This window comes from Urocitellus parryii, chromosome 1 (assembly GCF_045843805.1).
Source record: "Urocitellus parryii isolate mUroPar1 chromosome 1, mUroPar1.hap1, whole genome shotgun sequence".
Lineage (NCBI taxonomy): Eukaryota > Metazoa > Chordata > Mammalia > Rodentia > Sciuridae > Urocitellus > Urocitellus parryii.
In genome coordinates this window covers 49,114,246-49,137,900 of record NC_135531.1, presented here as the reverse complement: position 1 = coordinate 49,137,900, position 23,655 = coordinate 49,114,246, and the positions used below count along the sequence as shown (strand labels likewise).

The following is a 23,655-nucleotide window of genomic DNA, read 5'->3' as shown; positions in this document are numbered from 1 at the left end:
TTTCCTCAATATATGAAAAGCAACAGATCAATAAGAAGAATGAGTTATTGTTCACTTTTTTCTCGGGAAATAAAGTACTATAATAAGTGGGAGGGGGCTGGGGTTGTGGCTCAGAAGAAGAGCGCTTGCTTATTATTAGCACATGTGAGGCACTGGGTTCTATCCTCAGCACTACATAAAAATAAAATAAAGGTATTGTGTCCACCTACAACTAAAAAAATGTTTTAAAAAAAAAGAAGTGGAAGGAGAGTAAAAAAAAACAAGTCAATAGTAAACTTCATAAGGATGTCTAAATGATATCTTCACTTCCTCATAAATACCATCACCCAGGATATTTTCCTGTTAAAAATCGGAAACCAGGTTTGGTGATGCACCTTTTTTTTTTTTTAAGTGATCACCTTATTTTTATGTGGTGCTAAGGATCAAACCCCGTGCCTCATGCATGCTAGGCAAGCACTGATGCACATTTGTAGTCCCACAGTTAACTCAGGAGGTGAGGGCAAGATGATCGCTTGACCCCAGGAGTTCAAAGATAGCCTGAGCAAAAGGACCATCTCAAAAGTACAAAAACAAGCGGGATGTGGTGGCAAATGCCTGTAATCCCAGTGACTCGGAACAGGATATTTGCAAATTCAACATCAACCTCAGCAACTAGGCAAGAACCTGTTTCAAAATAAGTAATAAATAAATTCCCCAGTACCACCAACACCCCCCCCAAAAAAAAAAACCTCACACACTCTCCACAATAACTGGGAGAGTTATACAGTTAAAGTACTTTAAGTACTCTAAGCATTACTTCCATCTCCTAAAAGTACAAACTTTTCTTTTCTGCTAATTATTTTTTAATTTTTTTAAGGTAGGGTCTCACTACGTTGCCTTAAAAATAAAATTTTCCTCCCCAGCTTGCCAAATATCTGGGACTATAAGCACATGCCACTGTGCCCAGCTTCCCTAACCTTTAAAGGGTTTTTCTTATGCTGCCAAAAAAACTGGCCTAACAAAGAAAGGAATATTAGTAGGCAGAAGTTGAACTCTTCTGGACAATTAACAAAAAGAAAAGGCAAAAGGTGCTTTAAAAAAAAAAAAAAAAACAGATCTTTTCACCATTGTGCAATGAATGTGTGTGTGGATGTGTGGGTATGTGGTGTTAGGGATTGAATCCAGATCCTTGTGCATGCAGGGCAAGCATTCTACCAATTGAGCTATATCCCCAGCCCTCAGATGGATGTTTAGAATCACTGTTCATTGTATTAAAAAACTACTATGGGGGAAAAATTGTCATGTCATATGCCCTACAAATATACATATAAACAAGTATTCTTTCTTAAGGAATGTTATTCCAAGAATGATGAAAGTTTTTGGTTAATATATCTCAAAATACTTTGATGAAAGAAAGATTCTCTCTTTACCTGGAACACTGCCCTGTGATCTTCTACAACCTGTTCTTCCATTTCTACCATTTGTGAGACAGCTTCATGGAAAGTAAACAATTGTGGAGAAACCTCTTCTTCCTTAAAATACAAAATTTAAAATTTATGACATAAATGTTCTATTTTTAAATGCTAGAAAAGTAGTCTTTTTTTGTTTTTCTTCTTTTTTTTTTTTTTTTTTGATGCCAAGTTCTCAACCTAGGACCTTACATGCTAAGCACTCACCCTACTGCCCAACCCCTAAAAGTAGCTTTTTAATGACACTTATTGTAAATAACATTTAGGATTTGAGGAAGCTTGAACGGAGATGACTACTCAAATATACATAAAAGTAAAAGTCACAATTTCTTTCTGTGGGTCAAAATAATATACATAACTCTCAGTAAAGCAATCCAAACTTTTTTATGAGTAGGTAATAATTTTCCTTGATGCCAGGGTTTACTGCAGAATTACCCCCCAAAAAAGCACTCTTTAGGAACAGTCAGCTTTTCAAATATAAATCTTTTGCAAATTGTAAATATATTCAAATATTTCCTTACTACTGTTTTCTTTTCTGTATATGAATTAACTCATATACAGACAATTCCTGACTTAAGGATGGTTCAGGTTATGGTTTTTAAGACTTTTCAATGACATAAAACCAATAAGTATCCAGAAATCATTTCAAAATCTGAATTTTGATCTTTTCTATTAATATGTTCACCATGTTAGGTGTGGTAAATGCATTTTCAACTTGTAATATCAGGATGTAACCCCATTGTTCAGTCAAGGACTACCTGTACATGTCTTAAGTTTCTTTTCTTAAAAGAGATGAGCCAGGCATGGTGGCACATGCCTGTAATCCCAGCTACTCAGAATGCTGAGGCAAAAGGATGGTTAGACTGAGGTCAGCCTGGGCATTTTAGGGAGAACCTGTTTCAAAAGAAAAGAGAAAAGGGCTGGAGATAAATCTCAGTAGTAGTGAGATTATCTAGTATGGACAGGTCCTGCTTTTAATCCTCTGTAGCAAAGCAGGAGGGGGACTAAAAACACCATCTTTGGATTACGTAAAGATAATGTCTTTGATCAAATTAATACTCTAAAGTACTTAACTCTTAAAAAAATTAATTTTCAAATTATACTATATGATTTGCTTACCAGTTATTCTTCCTCCTCCTTTCATTTTTTTGGATGAGATGGGATCTCACTATGTTACTCAAGATTATCCACAAATTCCTGGACTCAAGTGATCCTCCTGCCTCACCCTCCTAAGTACCTGGGCCTATAGACATGTACCACCATTCCTGGCAGTTATTATAGAAATTTGAATTGATGGTATAGTTTTACTTCATCAACAATAACTATACATACACACAGACATACAACATATGCATTATGTTGGTTTTAGATCAATTCGAAAGGTTTCTTTCTGAAGTTTCTTTCCCAAGAAACCTTTACTTATTTTTTTCTTGGTGACTGAATCCAGGGCCTTATGCATGAGAGGCAAGCACTCTACCAACTGAGCTATATCCCCAGCCCCGATCCAAACAGTTTTTTGTCTATACAATTTTCTTCTACTCTTGGAATACTAAAGAACTTAATTATAAGTGTACCTATATTATTTTTATCTCTAGGGCTTATCTTAGATGCTATTCCACTAATCTACCTTGTTAACTGTTAAGTCTTAGTCTCATTAGATATGAGAATAAAATGCAAACAGAAGAGAAGAATGCCTCTTAACTCTGGTTTTCAGAATCTTTGGGAGGTATCATAGCTATTACAATAAAGGAACTGATTTGAGGGCTCAAAGAACATGTATAGTGTCTTTTAAAACTTATGTAGACAGGACAGGGAATGAAGCCACGATCTAATTTTTAGCTGTTTTTATGTTTCAAAATTTAGAACTCTTAATTTAAAACTAGTTTTCTCAACCTTTGAACTACTGACATTTTTGAGGGGTAGAGGGAAGAATGGCTATCCCATGCACTACGTGTTTAAAAGCATCATAGCTTCTACCTACTAGATGCTAACAATATCCTCAGCTGTGACAACCAAAAACATCTTCATATATTTTGTCCTGGTTGGGCCAAATCACCTCTGGTTGAGGACAGCTGCTTACAGCCTTGATTTAGTAACATAAGGATGTGGAATGTGAAAACAAAAAAGTAGTATGGAATGTGGTAATCAAAAGCAGTTATGTCCATTTGTTACTCTAGAATATTTTGGATTTAATATCTGTCAGAAAGTATTACAACATAACCACTAATTCTGTTCTTTTCAAAGAATACTGTTGATGGAAATATGCTTAACTGACATAAACTGGACTGTGTCAAAAGAAAGATGTAGGTTTCAACTCTGGCTTCCTCACTTATAATCTTGGTCAAGTTGTTACGCCTCTTAGAAAATCAACTATGAGGTAGGGATAATTACAACACCTACCACATTGAATTGTGAGGATTAAATCAGGTAACAAGCAAAATGTTTAGCAAATGCATGTCATGTAGTAAGCAATTAGTAAATGCCACCTCTTAACATTATGAGAAAATGCCACAATAGGATTTTAGTGGGAAAAACAGTGACATAAAACCATTTAAAATATACATGTTAAAATGAAATTAAATAACTACATAAATAACTCTTGTATTTCACACACAGAATGTAATCCTCTCAATATGTTAGAAACAATTATGTGGAAGCAAGTTATTATTTGTGCTTTCTTGCTTATTTATGCCCTACTATCCTTATAGAGTGGGCATACATTTTATTATTTTTAATAATTAGAACATTAAAAAAAGAATACAGGGGTATGGTACCCAAGGTCTTGTGCATGCTGGACAAGCACAATACCACTAAGCTACATCCCCAACCCTTTCTGGATTTTATTTCAAGACAGAGGTTTTTTAAGTTGCCCAGGCTGGCCTTTACTTTCGATCCTCCTACCTCTGTCTCTCAAGTTGCTGGAGTTTAAGATGTGTCACTGTGCCCAGCTGGAAAAACAGAATTTTAAATTATGAAATATCATTAAACATTTCAAACATATAAGAAAAGCAGCCTGGTTTAATGGATGATGGCATTTTGCCATGTTTGATTTTTAATGAAGGTCATGTCTTTGTCCACAGTTTTTTTATTTTGTTTTTAAGCTTTATAATGAGGTACTTACTGGATGTATAATTCTTAAACTTGTTTCTACCCTATATTACTAAAATTTTAATACTGGTATAAAATATGGGGGTGAGGGGTAATAGATTAGATCAGAGGTTTGGCAATCCAGATAGTAGATGTTTTAGATTTGTGAGCAATACAGTCTTTGGTACTGTTATGTAAGAAAGCAGCCAGGCAATCCATAAATGAGTAAGCATTACTATGTTCTAATAAAACATTACTTGTAAAAACAGAGTACAGTTTGCTGACCCCTGACGTAGATGAAATTGAGCTATTAATGAAATGAACTAAAATTGCATCAATTACAACTATATTATCTCACTCACATTTTGTTCACAAAGAAGTTTTAGATCATCTCTCTGAGGGGAACTTCCCACACCCCACTGTGTCTCTAAGTCATCAATTTGGTTTGGTGGATGGTGCATTATTGGACGGACATCACCAGCCGCAGTTGGATCAACAGTCAGTTCTTTCACCCTATAGATAGAGAAGAGGTATCTAAAATTAACAAAGACTCATGCATAGGAGCAAGAAAATATCAACCTATTCAATTAAAGGCAATTCAAATAACACATTAAGATTGATGATGTCACCTTTATAGCTCAAATTTATCTGAACTCTTTGGAAACTCTTAAGAGGATGTTTGGTTGTTTAATTCTAGTAGTTCACATAAGCAACTTTGCAATTACTTCAAGAATAAATGTGCACAAAAGTGCAAATTCAAAGTATGCAGATTCAGTATTTCAAAGAAACACACTGTTGCAATTACATTATATGAGCAGAAAAATCTTTACAAAAGCATTAAGTTTTATAAATAGGTCATTGCTGATATCAGAGAATTTGATACACTTTGCAGATTTCTGATAGTTGAAATGCTTGAATTAAAATAGCTAAATATGAAATAATTTTATTTCCAAGGTATAAAGATTATAGGATTTGTATCATTTTAAAAAATGTTTGCTCCTCACATCTGAGAAAGATATACTTTCTAATAGGAACCTTGTCATTTCCTTGCAGACAAGGAAATTTATAAGATCATACACAATACAGGTAAACTCTTCACTGCAAGCAAGAAAAATCTATCTTTTAATGGTAAGTATGCAAAAGTGACATCATCCTTTTAAAAATGAGGGGAAATAGGACGCTTGAATTCTAAACCAAAATTTCAAAGCAAATAAATTAATACAGGACATAAAAATGCAGATCATGCAGTACAACCAGCACCTGCCAAATGAAATGAAAATGAAAAATAATATGGCTCAGGACAAAAGAAGTAAATGAAATGTTTATATATAGAAAATAATTTTTAAAAACTATTAAAATAAACATCTTATGTATAGAATGAAGTAGACCTGGTAATCGAAGGAGAAAAGTCGTCATACTCATAAGAAGGAGAGAGATCAGGGCGACTGCCACTACCCTGTGAGAAGGGAATGTCTGATGGACTAATTCCAAACTCCTTTACTCTGTAGCACCAAAACAGCAACAAATTAAAAGAAAATGTTTTTGTAAAAACAGCAATGCACATTTCAAGTTTTCATTTGAATTCAGTTTTGTTTAGAAAAGGTTATCAACACTGCTGTAACAATGTTATTTAGACTTTTATTTTACAAATAATCAGTTTTAAGAGGTTTTAACTTCTTAATCCCACTGATCACTTACTCAAAAGACCTAACTAAAATCCTTCTTTTACTTTTCTAATAATACTTGAAATTTAACCACAAAGTACCAAATTTGGGGGGGGGGGATGGGAGTGAGGGAGGTACTGGGGATTGAACCCAGGGCCTTTTGCATGCCAGGCAAATACTCTTATCTCTGAGCTACATTCCCAGCTCCAGGACACTACCTAAATCCTGAAATACCATTTATTTAAACTACAAGACCACTCTTTCTTATGTTGTCAATTGCATGAATATTTATTAGTATTAATGACTTCCTAGTGCTTTTGTGGACTTTCTCAAACAGGACACAAGAGTTAAAATTAAGCCCTAATTCTTTAAGTTACTCATTTTCACAAATTAACTTCTGATTATACATCTAGAATGGTATTAGCTATGAAACATTATTCATATGATTGATAAAACAGTCATTCAACTTTTTTGTGGTTGGTGATTCAGATGAAGAACTCTGACTGAGAACTGCCTATACTAATGAAATTTAAGTTGTTTTTGCTAATGTTTGGATCCCACCCTAAGATATCTCCTTATGTGTGTGTAAATATTCCAAAATTTGAAGAAACCCAAAATCTAATACACTACTGATCTCAAAACATTTCAGGTAAGGGTTATTGAACATGTTTATCATTTTCATATTAGGGGGAATCCTTTTCAGTCTAAAGTTTTAAGACATGAAGATTTTTTGTTTTAATTCTAATGGCAAGAATCTACCACACTAAGCTGTTCCCCATCTGTCCGTGAACAATTTTCAATAAGCAGCATTTTAAATTAATGATAAAAACCCTACATGCTAAAAAATTAATTACAAAAAAAATCACTTAGTTGTACAATAAGTTTTCAGCTAGGAGTAAATTCAAACAATAAAAGGAATTAAATTTTGAAATAAAGTTCTATTACATTTTAACATAGCTATTAGATTTTAATACCTTTTTACAAAAGATTAATAGGTTTATACTTTCCAATGTTTACTACCATTTGAAATTTCTTCAGCTGAAACAAAACGTAAATGAACAAAGTACATGATCCAAACATAGATCCTATGCTGCTTAAAGATATATTCATAGGCCGTAAAACTTTGGATGTATGTATATATTTGTTTTTAATTTATTTATCAGTACTGGGAATTAAACCCAGCCCTTTTTATTTGTTATTTTTGATGCAGGGTCTCACTAAATTGCTGAGGTTGACCTTATAATTGCAATCCTCTTGCCTCAGCTGCCTCACTGGGGATTATAAATCTATGCCATTGTACACAGCTTAAAACTATTTTTAAAAGAGAACAAGCCAGGCATTGATGTATGCCTATAATCCCAGTGACTGGGAAGACTGTAGCAGGAGGACTACAATTTGAGACCAGCCTTGTCAACTTAGGCTCCTCCAAAAAGGGGGGTGGGGTGGGGGGCATAGCTCAGTGGTAGAGCATCCCCTGGGTTTAATCTCTATTACCAAAAAAATAAAAACTAGAGAGAGGGAGAAAGAGAAAAATAATGCTGGGGCACAATGGAGAATCTTGAGTTTGAGCCCAGTTAAGGGTAACATAGGAAGATCCCATCTCCAAAACAAAGAAACAAAATACTTTTGCCAAGCAAAACTAAGACAATCTTCATATCAGAAATTAGAAACAGTTCATAAAGAGGAATTTTATCTCTACATTAAAATCATAAATGTAATAGGTGCTCACAAATTTAAAACTATGTAATCACTCATTCAAAACAAGAGTAGCAGAGGGGAGCTATAGAATAAATATACCCATTCATGTCCAAGAGCATTTCATGACTCCAAGAAATAAACTGCTTTAACAGCCTAAATGCATTTTGTCCTTCCATCGATAATGACCCAGTTGTTTAAAGTTGGACACATTACAGACATGAATAACAAGATATAATTCATACAGAACACCAGAAAGACTATCACTTGTCACTCAAACTTTATATTCCTTATATATAACATTTAATATCATCAGGAATAATTTTTAGTTTATAGCAAAACAATTAAAAGAAATATACACTGGCCCTGTAGCTTTCATTTATTTTTCAGTCTCAAGAGGCAGAATTTGCATAATTTAAGTAAAGTAAAATATTACAAAATATAACTTTGAAATGGAAAAACACAAACATGTTGTAGTACAGAAAGGTCACTTTTACTGAAGATAACAGCTGCTTTTCTAACTATACAACACACTTGACAAAATATTTTTGTCAAGCAAAATTAAGACAATCTTCATATTAGAAATAGTTCATAAAGAGAAATTTTATCTCTACATTAAAATCATAAATGTAATAGGTGCTAACAAATTTAAAACTATGTAATCACTCATTCAAAATAAGAGTTGCAGAGGGGAGGTATAGAATAAATATGCCCATTCAAGTCCAAGGGCTTTTCATGACTCCAAGGAATAAACTGCTTTAACAGCCTATGATACATTTTGTCAACTCGTTTTTACAAATTGAAAAACTGATTCTAAATATTATCACCTTAAATAAGAAATGTGGTCAGGCAAAGTAGCACACATCTGTCATTCTAGCAACTTGGGGGACTGAGGCAGGAGGATCACAAATTCAAAGCCAACTCTGGCAACTTAGTGAGGCCCTATGCAACTCAGGGAGACCCTGTCTTAAAAAACAAAAAGGGATGGGGATGTAGTTCAGTGGTAAAGTACCCCTGGCTTAAATAAATCCTCAGTACCAAAAAAATATAATGAAAGAATAAGTCTATAAAATATTTTTAAGAACAATGTACTATAATCTGCCCTACAACAAGATATTATATACTGCCCTATTTTAGAATTAGATCAAATTTCGTAATAGAGAACCATCTCATACCTATTTGCATATCTTAATGTATTAAGAGTATTTTCACAGGATGCCATTCCTGGAGATATCGTGGCAATCTACAGGGGGTGGGGGGAGGAAAGGCGAAGATAAAATGTCATAAATAATCCAGACAATAATACTAAAAAATAGCTCATTTAGGTCTAATCTTAAGTGGGTATTTAAAAATTTTACTTGCTATCTTATACCCATAATCACATAATGATACAATTAAAATATAAGCAACTCTCTGAAACACCATGAAATGATCAAACTCCAGCAGAAAATGAAGGCAAACACAGGGAACAATACCAAGTGACTACTCCCTCCTACTTCTTCTAACAGCATCTTGCCAGAGGATAAACCCTGGTGCTGTCACACAGGATAACCAAAACCTAATAACAAATTATACATTCATGATATATATGAGATAACTCAGATGTTGGAAATAAGATAATGCTTTCTATCAGACTTGCAGGGACACATCTTAAATATCAACTGTATCTAGGATTCAAATGATTGTAACTAATGTACATTAAATTTTCCATAGATATTGCATAGTTATTCCTTTAGGATTAAAATGAAATATAACAAAAATAAACTTACCATGCAGGTACGAGAGTTTTCACCTATGAATGAATCTCTTAACACCTGAGTGAGTTTACTTGCTCGGAAAGGAGTATGAGGTTTGTTTCTACCTAAGGCTCTGATGCACTCCTGAAATTTAAGAAAGCAAGACTCACAGATTAGACTTTCTTAAAAAGAGTGATTAAGTAACATATTTTAAGAGATCTTTTATGATGAGTCTAACATTTAAGGTCTGATGAGCTCTGAAAATTCTAAAAGTTTCACAGCATTGTAAAAGTATTCCCATGAACGCTAATTCAAGAAAAAGATCAAAAACAAGCAAACAAACAAACAAACAAAAAACTCACAAAGTCTGGGGGTGTAGCTCATGGTAGAGCACTTGCCTAGCATATATGAAGCACTGGGTTCAATTCTCAGCACCACATATAAATAAGTAAAGGTCTATTGATAACTAAAAATTTTTTTAAAACTCACAAAATCTACTTTATTATCCTTTCAAAAAATACTTCTGGAAACAATGGTTAATGTTTAAATGTGGCAGGCAACAGGATAACTGTAAAATGTTAAAATTTCAAAGTGGCATTACATAAGAAAAAAATACAGAATATTTTACTATAAATCTTTCTAACCTTTGCTTTTCTAGTGAAGGAAAAGATAATATATACCTGGCCAGACTTTCTGAAAACCATTCCACATTTTTTTTTTCTGAGAAAGTTATTTCTTAGTTCAACTGTATGGTTCCTTACCCTACCCAAGAAAATATATCTGATGAAGAAGGCTTTTTAGAATCTATCTGGGCAGCCTCAGAATTGAATTGGTGTGCCAACCCATATACCATTTTATCCCACCAGTTTGAAAATGTGTTTTTATTGGAAAAAGTAAGTACTATTATTTGGCAACTGAGTAAACAAAATTAAAAAGTAGGGCTGGGGGCTGTAGCTCAGGGCATACCACTTGCCTAGCATGTGTGAGGCATGGGGTTCTATCCTCAGCACCACATGAAAATAAACAAGCAAAATAAAGGCTTGCTTGCTGTCCATCTACAACTACAATAATAATAATAATAATAATAACAGATAATAGACATTTCATAATTAAATATATTTAATTTACCTTGAGTGCTAAAAGGCTTTTATTAATTTCAGCACCTTCAAGCCTAGTTTGCCTGTCTGCACTGGAAGTATCAGCTCCTCTTTCATTTCCAGCCAAATCGATGAGAGAAAACTTGCCATGTAGTTTTCCTTTTCTTCGAAGTATAATCTGAAACACTGCATGGCTCCGAGATGAATGTGCATTTGCAGATGTTTGACCAGATGTTCTATAATGTGATTAAGGACATGTTGATACATTAAAATTTTAATTTACATATTAACATGACATCTTCATTTTAAAAAAGCAACAACAAAAATCTATTTAGCCAGTTTTTACAATTTAAATACAGAAGAGATACCAGATAGTTACAACTTTACCTAGCTTTTCCTAACTGTAGTATGATATCAATATAATAGATGTCAAAGAACAAGGAATTTTACTCCCAAGGTGCAATGGAGAACTCCTTAGTTTGTGTTTGTGTAACAATTACCTAAAATTGAAGTTTCCCTTTCTTAATTAATATATTTACCTGCAACTGTTGCCTATATCAATGAGTTTCAGTACATCTTCAACACATTTAACCTCCCGTTCCTGTAGGCCCACCACTTGAACTTGCTGTTTTCCATCTTCTAGAACTCTTAATTTTGTTTTCCTATTTAGCAAGTCAAATACCTATGAAAAATCACATCCATTTTAGAAAACTAGCTTTAAAATAAACAGAAGCAGTTCTATAACAATGGGTCACTCAGAGCCTAAAAATTATTTTACAGAGGAAAGCAATAATTATATTAGAATAAAAAAGCTCAACATATTAAGGGCTTCAATGACATTTTAAAAACCTCAAGACAAAGTCTAACATTCAAAATCTATATAAAAAGTTTGTGACAATAGCTCTAAAGCAACATGAATGTGCCCAGTGACACTGAATTGAAAATGTTATTTCAATTTTAAAACGTTTTTTGAATTTATTCTAATTTATTATACATGACAGCAGAATGCATTTCAATTCATGGTATACATAAAGAGCACCATTTATCATGTCTATGATTATACACAAAGAGTCACACCATTCGTGTCTTCATACATGTACTTAGGGCTATGATGTCCTTCTTGTTCCATCACCTTTCCTACTCCCATGCCCCCTCCCTTCCCCTTCCTCTCCCCTTTGCCCTATCTAAAGTTCCTCTATTCCTCTCATGCTCCTCACCATCCCTATTATGGATCAGCATCCACATATCAGAGAAAACATTCGACATTTGTTTTTTGGGGATTGGCTTACTTCACTTAGCATGATATTCTCCAACTCCATCCATTTATCTGTAAATGCCGTGATTTTTTTCTCTTTTAATTCTGAGTAATATTCCACAATGTGTGTGTGGGTATACACACACACACACACACACACACACACACACACACACCATTTTCTTTATCCATTCATCTACTGAAGGGCATCTAGGTTGGTTCCACAATTTAGCTATTGTGAATTGTGCTGTTATAAACATTGATGTGGCTGTGTCCCTATAGTATGCTGTTTTTAAGTCCTTTGGGTATAAACCAGGAGTGATAGCTGGGTCAAATGGTGATTACATTCCAAGTTTTTCAAGGAATCTCCATACCGTTTTCCACATTCGATGCACCAATTTGCAGTAACACCAGCAACATATGAGTGTGCCTTTTTTCCCACTTCCTCATTAACACTTATTGTTGTTTGTATTCTTGATAGCTGCCATTCTGACTGGAGTGAGATGAAATCTAGAGTAGTTTTGATTTGTATTTCTCTAACTACTAGAGATGAACATTTCTTCATATATTTGTTGACTGACTGTATATCATCTTCTGAGAAGTGTCTGTTCAGTTCCTTGGCCCATTTATTGATAGGATTATTTATTTTTTTGACAATTAGGTTTTTGAGTTCTTCGTAAATCCTGGAAATTAGTGCTCTATCTAATGTGTGCGTAGTAAAGATGTTCTCCCATTCTATGGACTCTCTATTCACCTCACTGATTGTTTGGGCCCACTTTTTTGTTCTATATGGTGCAGGGACTCTGGTTTAATTCCTAGGTCTTTGATCCACTTTTGAGTTTTGTGGATAGTGAGACAGGGGCTTAATTTCATTTTGCTGCATGTGAATTTCTAATTTTCCCAGCACCATTTGTTGAAGAGGCTATCTTTTCTCCAATGTATGTTTTTGGAGCTTTTGTCTAGTATGACATAACTGTATTTATGTGAGTTTGTCTCTGTGTCCTCTATTCTGTACCACTGGTCTAACAAGACTACTTTGGTGCCAATACTATGCTATTTTTGTTACTAATGCTCTGTAATATACTTTAAGGTCTGGTATAATGATGCCACCTGCTTCACTCTTCTTTTAAGGGCTGCTTTGGATATTCTGGGTCTCTTATTTTTCCAGATGAACTTCATGATTGCCTTTTCTATTTCTATGAGAAATGGCACTGTGTCATTGGGATTTTGATTTGGAATTACATTAAAACTGTATAGTGCTTTTGGTAGGATGGTCATTTTGACAATATTAATTCTGCCTATCCAAAAACAAGGGAGATCTTTCCATTTTCTAAGGACTGTAGTTTCTTTAGCAATCTGTAGTTTTCATTGTAGAGGTCTTTCACCTCTTTCGTTGATTCCCAAGTATTTTATTTTTTTGAGGCTATTGTAAATGGGGTAGTTTTCCTAATTTCTCTTTCAGAGGATTCATCACTGATGTACAGAAAGAAATGCCTTTGATTTATGGGTGTTGATTTTATATCCTGCTACTTTTTGCTGAATTCACTTATTCTAGAAATTTTCTGGTGTAATTTTTTGGGTCTTCCATGTATAGAATCATGTTGTCGGCAAACAGTGATAGTTTTGAGTTCTTCTTTTCCTATCCATATTCCCTTTAATTTCTACCATTTGTCTAATTCCTCTGACTATAGTTTCAAGAACTATGTTAAGTAGAAGAGGTAAAAGAGGGCATCCTTGTCGTGTTCTAGTTTTTAGAGGGAATGCTTTCAATTTTCCTCCATTTAGAATAATGTTGGTCTGGGTCTTAGCATAGATAGCTTTTACAATGTTGAGATATGCTCCTATTATCCCCAGTTTTTCTAGTGTTTTAAACAAAAATCATAAAAATTTTAAAAAGAGTTCCAACATACCTTTCCACTATAAATTTCAAAAAAGGTTGCATATACTTGAAGTTCTAGTTTCTTATAGTTTGGCTTCTTTAGCATTAAAAAGACATCTCGAGCTGTGAAGAATTTCATGTACAGAAAATTGTTAAGAAGTGGCAAATATTTTTAAAATGCAATTTAAATGTTCCATCTGTAAAGGAGTCAGATAGATAATCTTTACCTAGGATGATAATAGCATCAATACTAAAAATGAAAATTAAAGCAAATATTAATTTGACAAAAAAGTACTTTTAACAGAAGTGATTCTCCTTCACATTCTATAAGGCAATGCTACTACTTATTATTATAAATTACCTAAAATTATATATAGGTGGTCAAAATAAGGTCATTCTTATAACCATACCAAATAGAAGCTTTTTATAATGCAGCCATTCAACAATTTACACTAATCTCCTACAATGTGCCAGATTTTACCAACAAAAATGTAATCGGTATTTTTGTCACCAAAAGTTTAATCTTATAGATCTTTTCGATCTGACAACCCACTGGCATAATGTCCATTAAGCATAGTATTAGAGTTGCTATTTAAAAACTTTCTTTCAAAGCCACTTGAATAATATCCAAGGAGAATGTTACAAATTACATATGAAAAGGGCACTTACCTGCTAATGCATAAATTCCTTTAGAACAATCTTGGTTCTTTCCTGAAAAGTCACCACCCATAGTCTTTATTTTGAAAAGAAAATAAATAATAATAGACATTATTCAGGAATATATCTTAAGAATTTGATTATAGAATTAAGTTATAAGGAAAAGAAACTATAGTATCATGCTGCGATAAAATTTTAATGAATTACTTACATGAGTTTTTCCACTTCCAGTCTGCCCATAAGCAAAGCATGTAGCCATTCCCCTTTCAAATATAGTTTCTACTAGTGGTCTAGCAGTAAACCTTAAAAATAAAATGCATCAGTCAGAATATGTGACAAATACTTAAGCAAATACATAAAAGTAATACCAAATAACAAAGTTTATGGCAAGATTTTTTAAAAATCTCTATTAAAAAATTTTAAAGAACCATGTAAGAATTTCTCAATTTTTTTTTTTTTTTTTTTTTTTTGTACCAAGGATTGAACTCAGAGGCACTCAACCACTGAGCCACATTCCTAGCCCTTTTCTGTATTTTATTTAAACACAGAGTTAACTAAGGTGCTTAGGGTCTCACTAATTTGTTGAGGCTGGCTTTGAATTTATAATCCTTTTGCCTCAGCTTCCTGAGCCACTGGGATTACAGATATGTGCCACTGCACCTAGCTTAAAAGTTTTTAAGGTATAATTTCATAATAAACATTGGTGGGAATAATAAGACACATATAATAAAAATAAAAAATAATCAATTATAATTTTAAAACAGAATAAGAGTGGTAATCTCAACAGAGAAGGGTCAATGGGGGAAAAAACTGTATAAACATTATTTTTAGACCTTCTAAGTAAGTAGAAAAACAATTATTACCTTGACTCTGGGCAAATAATTTATACTTGGGGAAAAAATATAAAAAAAATTACAGGGGCTGGGGTTGTGGCTCAGTGGTAGAGCACTTGCCTGGCACGTGTGAGGTACTGGGTTTAATCCTCAGCACCACATAAAAAATACTAAATAAAGGTATTATGTCCATTTACAACTAAAAAATATATATTTTTTAAAAAGAAAACTTACTTATAGGACACTGAGTTCTGAGCTTATAGTTTTGATTCAGGACAAGAATACCAAAATATATGGCTTAGATTGCTTCTCAAACATATTGGTAAAATCCACTGTTAAAATAAAAAGGGGTAACTGGGGATGTAACTCAGTTAAAAGCATTACCTAGCATGTGTGAGGTCCTGTGTTTGAACCTTACCACCACAAAAATTAAATAACATAAATATAAAATAAAACAATATAACGGTGAAGGATAAATAATTCCTCACTGAACATAAAATGTATGTTAGAAAATAAACCTACAAATGGAACACTTTGGATAGCTCTGCTTAAAATTTTCAAGGCCAAATTGGAAAAGGTACAAAACAAAAAGAAAAGGAAAAACCTTTGGTCAAAAAGAACTAGAAATAAACCTGAAGAGTGATCAGATCAAAATTTTTAAAAAATTATGTGTGTGTGTGTGTGTGTGTGTGTGTATTTATAAAATATGTATGTATATATATAATTTCTCAATCCATAAAAATATGAAAGAGAGAGGATAAATACTGGTAATGTCAAGAAGCGTAAAATGCAATGTGAAATACAAACTGTTTATTAAATCTATCATATACAGAAACATGTTTATAATAATTACTTAAAAACTATTATAAAAGTCAAACTGCTTGGGTTGGGGTTGTGGCTCAGTGGTAGAGCACTTGCTTAGCACATGAGAGGCACCAGGTTTGATCTGCAGCATCACATAAAAATAAAAATAAAGGTATGTGTCTATCTACAAAATAAATAAATAAATTTTTAAAAGTCCAACAGGCTTAAATTTTATGAGGCAGGGGTAGGAAAGTAAATGAGGATACAATTGTATTTGCAGAAAGCTAAAAAAAAAATTGCTATTACAATTCTCTATTTAAATATATTCTTCCCAATATATCTAGCATTAATATGTTCTTTAATTTTGTTCATTTTACAAATGAACTCCCAGTTTACTGGCTTAAGATCAATGAAGTTGGTCTTAACTATATTTCATATGTAGTAATACTTTCAATTCTTAAGACTCTTGTTAATTCTTCTGCTTTCTAAGCATCTGTATAAAATAAAGGGGAAAAAAAACATGGTACATTCAAGCAACTGCAAAGCAGTTTTACATAGAATAAAATAACAATGCTGCTAAAACTAATGTTAGTTTCTAGAAATGAAACTTTGCAAACTGAAAACGATCTACATTTGACAAGAATGTGGGATATTCATGTATATAACTTTGAATTGTCTATAAGCTGAATACATAAACATAATAAACACATATTAAAACCATATACCCCAAAAAAACTACCCACAAGCTTAAAGATGAAAATATTAAGCAAACGTTAAATAGTAGATATAGAATGTTTTTAACTTAAGTGGCAGTAAATGCTAAATACTTTTAAACAAATGATGATTAATGTATAACAACAGGTATTTCAAATTTATTCCTAGTGCAGGGATTAAAATGTAAAGTTCTCTTCATACTACATTCCATTACTTAAAGGTTATAACAATGCTTTCCAGAAATTTCTTCTCCATGTATGGGGTTGGGGGTGGGGTGGGGGAGGTGTGTAATAAGCAATTGGCAAAGAAAAGTATATTTGGGGGAAGCATTAAAGAGAACAAGCATTAGTACTCTCAGAATTTGGGGGAATTTTTTTAATATTTATTGTTTAGTTTTAAGTGGACACAACATCTTTATTTTACATTTATATGGTGCTGAAGATTGAACTCAGTGCCTCGAGCATGCTAAGTGAGCACTCTACCACTGAGCCACAACCCCAACCCCAATATTACAGAGTTTTTTACATTGTCTTTATTTACACTCAGAATGAAAAAGCACATTACAGCTCTATAGAGCTACATCAAATGCAATTTAAGTTTCAGGGAAGTGGTGAACACACGCACAGTATAGGAACAAGATTCTGATTTAAAACAAATTCACCTACCTGTAAACCATTTCATTAGGAGCTGAGTCATCAAAGGCATAATCAAAACGAAATGTTTGGTTTTCTAGGTACCTTGTTAAATCTACTTTTTGTTTAGGTTCATGTACCATCACAACATCTTTACTGGGGATTGTGATTACATCAAGATCTTTCATTTGAGTTTCTAAAAAAATAAGTGAAAATCATTGCCCATTAATTCTCATAGCATTTAAATTAAGGTACCTAAGTAGCAAGATTTTTGGGGGGTGGGGGTGGGAGAGGGGTAGCACTGGGGAGATTGAATACAGGGGTAGTCTACCACTGAGTTATATTCCCAACCCTTTTTATTGTATTTCAGACAGAGTCTCACTATGTTCCCCAGGCTTGACCTCAAACTTGTGATCCTCCTGACTCAAACTTCCTCAACCAGCTTAAGTAGTAAGAATTTAGATAAAAGTAGTAAAAATTGTAAAAATTAAGAAAATACCCCCTTAAAAAATTCAGTAACTCAAATAAGTCAAGACTATTTCAACAACAGTTTAAAACAAGATTTCTATAAACCAAGAATCAGAAATGGCTTTTTGGGGGGGAACACGGGGGACAGTATCTGGGATTGAACCCAGAGGCTCAATCCTCAGGTTTTCTTTATTATTTTATTTTTGAGACAGGGTTTTATTAAGTTGCTTAGGGCCTCACTAAATTGCTGACACTGGTCTTGAACTTGTGATCCTACTGTCTTAGCCTCCTGTTTCACATAGATTTTAAGTGTGCACCATCACCACCATGCCTGGCCCAGCTGGCAATGATTTATAGAAGTGACAGACCAACAGGTGTAGTCATAGAAATCTGCATAATAGTTAACATACAAATGAAATTATTTACATTGAACTTTTTCAAACCAATTTGATTTGTACTATTATTAAGATACATTGCAAATAAGACAAATTCAACTTTATAGGGTTCATTAAGCACCATACCTTTTTTATTGAGTGGTCGTTTTCTTACACAAACACATATTCTATGTTCATCAATCTAGGAATAAAAAGTCTTATTTAAGTGATTATCAGTGGTATATAAAATGCCAGAAAGTCAATGTAATTTTCTCCATCAGTTTTATAAATATGTAAGCAGCATAAGTAGGTTCAAAAAACAAATTAGCTTTGCTTAAATTTAAATTTTAATACTTGTCAGGCACAATTATTTCTAAAGTTCTGAGTGTAATGGAAACTTGCTCATTTTCTTTTTGGTAAACCATTACTATAAGTTAAAAAAATTTTTTTTTTTAAATATTTGAGGGGGGGTACTGGGGATTGAACCCAGGGATACTCTACCCTAAGTTACATTCCTTGACCTTTCATTTTTTATTTTTTTAATAAGTTTTTTTTAGTTGTACATGAATACCTTTATTTTATATATTTATTTTTATGTGGTACTGAGAATTGAACCTAGGGCCTCACATGTGCAAGACAAGTGAGCTACAACCCCAGCCCTATGTAAAAAATTTTGTAGAGGGTTCTAATGTTCTTAGCGTTAAGTTTATGTCAAGAAGGTGCCTTATTCACTTCAAGATAAATTGTATACAACTAAAGTAAAAATTTTATTCTATCAACTAGCATATTTCTAGGATGATAAGGAAAGTTGTTTGCAAAGATCACTATAGAAAAAAAATGGATTCTCAAAAGAATACCAAGCAAAATTTGAACAATTTCATAAATATGACAACTATTTTGCACAAATTTTATTTTCATAAAACTTATGTTCTCATAAGATGAAGCAGGGATTGAAAGCCAGTAACATTTACTATCATCAGCCCATTTCAGAAAGTTGGTCAATTTGTTGTGAAACGTGAGCTCAAGATGCAGGAGGTAAAAGACATGGAGGACTAGCAAGGACTGAAATATATGGGATACAAATGTTGTGACAATTTTATGAAATCCTATATAATACATAAGCCTAACACATTCTATATATGCTAGGTCAGATGGATTATTTTTCACATTACACATAAAATTATTTTCTGTGCAACAAATTCTCACTCCTCAACAGGAAACAAGCAGTAAGACTACAGAAAAATTTTCAGCACTGGAGTTTTGGTCCACTGTAGCTCCTCAACAAACATCATTTACTGTTAAAAGCCAGAATAATATTTATTTTCGAATAAAAAATTAAATAATAATAAAATGGAAATGTAGTGAAATCTACAGTCCAAGTCAAAGACACAATAAGCTTATAACTGAAACCAAATTACGAGAGATGATTAGAAGGAAACTGGTTCTTATGTCATTATCTTAGCTATTGTTCTGCCCTTCCAAAGGCATGCTTTTCTTTGAAAAGGGTCATCTCTATGGGCAGCACCTCTAGTATTTAAAATTATGGAAGATGTACAGAAAAGTAGATGATTTCTTGATTTTCCTCTTAAAATACGGGAAATGAGCCCCCAAAAGGAAAAAACATTTAGCTAAATACAATAGGAATTTAGTAGGTATCAATACACGTTTTTTCATTGATAGCATTAAACACTCCCTCAGCAATAGTTTAATAAAACAAAGAATCTTACAGGATCTGCTGTTGTTAGTGGTCTATAATCCAAACTTCCTCTAAAGTCTCTGATCATACACATAATTTCATAATTTGGATTTGTAGCATCAACATCCTATTAGAAGACAAAGCATTTGCCATTTATTATAATTATAATAATGCTATATTTGTTACATTTATATTACATGGTTTGAAAATTCAATTAAGTATCATTTGTCATAACTAAGACCCAACCTGAACTGAAAATGTGGTCTATGATAGTGCAGAGTTCATGTTTATTATGTTCAGATCACTTTGATAGCAAATACAATTCCATTAGTAAACATGTATCCTTTTAACTCCAAAGAATCATTCTTAAAACCACCTTTAACTATATACCAAAAATCATCTGTTATATACTTAATCCTAGAAATTGGAGAAGAGAAATAGCACTCATTAAAAACAATGACAAAACTCTAAAGTTGAAATATTAGAAAAATTCATTCTTAAATTCAAATTCTTCTTCTAAGCAATTCAAATTCTTCTGTGTGATTCATCTAGTGTTTCAGCAAAGTGGAATGTGAATTCATTTAGATTCATGTCCTATATTTATTGACTCTCTAAAAGTAATTTTTAAAAAACTCTAACATATTATAAAACAGCTAAAAAGTAATAGGACATAGAACTTAAAAAAGAATCAAAAGCCAAGATAATTTTTTAAAAAATGTTTTAACTTTAAATCATCAAATGCTAATTGCAGTTTACCTATTTGCTTCAAAATTGCAAAACTTCAGATTGTTACAAATAGCAGGCCAAACCATGAAATAAATGACTGAATATTCTAAGTCAGATTTTTTTCATACATCATATTCAGGATTGCTTTGAATGTAAACTTCAGAACTATTATTGAAACTCACTTTCATTTGACCTGACAGGAAATAATACCAACTATATGAACTCAAAAACAGAATGTGATGTTAAAAATAAAGCAAACAGAGAGATATATGTTTAAGTATTATGAAGTATACACAGAAAACACTTGGTGGCATCTATGCTAAGTATCAGTAAATATCTGTTTTGTGTATTATTTATTTCAAAATCCAACTAGACATTCTCAGGTAACTTTCAGGTGTAAGCTGATTTATTCAGGTTGAATATTACACTGGGTCCACAATTTCACATGAATTGGCAACCTAATACCATTTGAAAATACTACTAAATAAACAACTTGATGTTTTACTATAGGAAACAAGTTCTTAGACTATAATAGATATAAAAAAAAGCATAACAGAGGAGTTAATAGGTTTAAAAACAAAATTTCTAACACAAAGACCTTATAAAGGGATAAAAGACCATTGCTATTAAAAAGTTTTACTATCATTTGAAGGAAGAAAAGAACACAAGGTAGAGATTCATTCTTAATATTTAGTATAAACTGAAACACAAAATTTACCCCATTTCACTATGCCACATAGAACTTAATCATGGAAAACCAATAATGAAATTTATAGTACAATCATGTACCTTCCTGGGTTGTTTTTCCAAATGTAGTTTTAGATCTTTTTAAAATTAAAAGACCATTAGTCATAAACATAACATACACATTAGAATTCTGTAACATAATAGCGTATTATTGAAAAAGAACAAACTTTGAAGCCAACACATACTCACTAAACCATGTAAAAAGTACATGCAATAAAAACCTGCTATGGCAATTTGTTATCACAAAAGCTTATTTCATTCCTCAATATCAATTTAAGGAATTTTCTAAATACTTAAAATGAATAGCTCTATTACTTTTCACAAGTTAATCACATTCACTGATATAGTTTAATCTTTGGTTGGAAACAAAATATATTTCTGTTACAAACCTGAGCTCTTTTTTCTCTGAGTTCTTGCTGTTGCAATCTCCTTTTTTCTCGTTTTTCTTGTAGTTTTTCCACTTCTTTCACACAATTAGATTTTCTACGTGCTGAAAGAAAAAGATGAGCTGCAGAAATATAGTTTTCTTTTTAGAATACTGTACTTACAGAAAATTATGAATAATTTCATCACATATACAAAAAAATAAATACATATGACAAGGCATGCAATGCCAATTACACCTATGTGAACTTTACTTATGAGCTGCTTTAACAAAGCTAGGAACAGGACAATATACAAAACAGAGTCAAGAAAAATGACTCAAACATATTGATACATGTCATCTCTTGGTTTAAAAATCACAGATCTTTCAAAATGAAAGTACTAAGAAGCCTAAGACTTTTTCCTATAATGCCTTGACAAATTATTATTTGACCAGAATTTTAAATTCAAAGTAACTGAAGAAATTTATGTCACACAAAATTTTTTCTCTAAAATATACATTTAAAAATGCCATTAACAGACTTAAAGTGGCAAAAATAAAAAATATTCTAGAGTAGTAAAATGAAATCTGCAATAAAACTTAGAGGTAGACTTTACCATTTGGGAACTTATAAGAATGACCAAGAGAGAAAACATGTATGCCAAAAATGACTGAATCCTTGATACTGATTTACATACAAGGAGGTCCAAATTCCTTTTTTGCAGCTTGAACTGGAGATATATCTGAAATACTACCATTCTGTTGTGCAGAGGAAGACTGTTCAGGAAGCTGACTAGGCCGTGCACGTGCAGAACCAACCACTGTAAGTCAAAGAAATTTTAAATTCAGATCAAAAATCAGTAAAAGCTAACTTTGGTAAAACAGAGACACAAATAAAACCAAAAACAAACAAAAAATTTCTGATTCTTAAATGTTGCATTTAGCAAATTACTGAAGTTTTCTATTTCTGTATAAGCAATATAAAATAATGAATTATGTTCAATAAACTGACACTGCTTTAAAAAAGATTCAAATTAATATGTGCAGAGTAGCTTCCACCAATGTAGTTTTAGTTATAAAACTCAATCTGTAAAATCTGCATAAAAAATAAAGGCAAATTTGATTTTTTAATAATAGTTTTAAAATTATGTGAGAACCCCTCCATGTCAAGATTTCAGACCACAAAGGAACTTCTCTTAAATATGTGTACAAAATATAAATTTTAAAAGCTTTGTTTTGAAAAATTGATCTTATTTAGATACAAAGAAAGCAAAACTTAAGTCCTTCCAGACCTCTTTGTATTACAAATCCCATTCTTTGTTCCTTAAATACATAAATCTTAAAGAGAATTTCCCCCACTCTAGATGTTATTAAATTGGAAAAAGAAACATGAAATTAAATATAATAGCACACTACAAAGAAATATAAGGCTGGGGTTTTGGCTCAGCGGTAGAATACTTGCCTCCCACGTTGAGAGGCCCTGAGTTGGATCCTCAGCATCACATAAATAAATAAAATAGAGATATTTTGTTCAGTTACAACTAAAAAATATATATATTTTTAAAAAGGCAACCTAACACCTACAATACTGATAAATTAATAAAGTACAGTATTACCAAAAAAAGAAATATAAACTTTCACAAGACTCAAAGGACAATGTTTAAAAGAATGACTTTCCCCTCCTACCTCTCTTCTGATAACTCTGGCCCATCCTGTCCCATATACAGGGACAATCAGAAATACTAAATTTAAACTGCTGAACAGTAGAAAAGAAATTAA

General features: G+C 32.5%; 1 protein-coding gene and 1 non-coding gene across 11 annotated transcripts in view; both read right to left on the bottom strand.

Annotated features, from left to right (window-relative positions):
• Nucleotides 1–23,655, bottom strand: part of Kif2a (kinesin family member 2A) — a 62,449-nt gene that overhangs the window by 7,980 nt on the left and 30,814 nt on the right. For 2 of the 10 annotated variants that reach the window (XM_077800294.1, XM_077800292.1), the window contains exons 5-19: nucleotides 23,339–23,368; nucleotides 22,575–22,697; nucleotides 21,902–22,020; nucleotides 20,071–20,166; nucleotides 18,491–18,545; nucleotides 17,535–17,697; nucleotides 14,730–14,820; nucleotides 14,531–14,594; nucleotides 13,893–13,984; nucleotides 11,267–11,409; nucleotides 10,759–10,963; nucleotides 9,664–9,774; nucleotides 9,070–9,137; nucleotides 4,898–5,048; nucleotides 1,410–1,511 (exon numbers count right to left, since the gene is read on the bottom strand). In XM_077800294.1, the coding sequence (XP_077656420.1) occupies nucleotides 1,410–1,511; nucleotides 4,898–5,048; nucleotides 9,070–9,137; nucleotides 9,664–9,774; nucleotides 10,759–10,963; nucleotides 11,267–11,409; nucleotides 13,893–13,984; nucleotides 14,531–14,594; nucleotides 14,730–14,820; nucleotides 17,535–17,697; nucleotides 18,491–18,545; nucleotides 20,071–20,166; nucleotides 21,902–22,020; nucleotides 22,575–22,697; nucleotides 23,339–23,368 (1,613 nt within the window). Of the gene's footprint in view, nucleotides 1–1,409; nucleotides 1,512–4,897; nucleotides 5,049–5,923; nucleotides 6,038–9,069; nucleotides 9,138–9,663; nucleotides 9,775–10,758; nucleotides 10,964–11,266; nucleotides 11,410–13,892; nucleotides 13,985–14,530; nucleotides 14,595–14,729; nucleotides 14,821–17,534; nucleotides 17,698–18,490; nucleotides 18,546–20,070; nucleotides 20,167–21,901; nucleotides 22,021–22,574; nucleotides 22,698–23,338; nucleotides 23,369–23,655 lie in introns of all 10 variants that reach the window. The other 8 variants (XM_077800296.1, XM_077800305.1, XM_077800309.1 and 5 more) reach the window with 8 other exon arrangements.
• Trnaa-ggc (transfer RNA alanine (anticodon GGC)) lies at nucleotides 6,329–6,401 on the bottom strand. The gene has a single exon. It is a non-coding gene; the product is annotated as a tRNA-Ala (tRNA).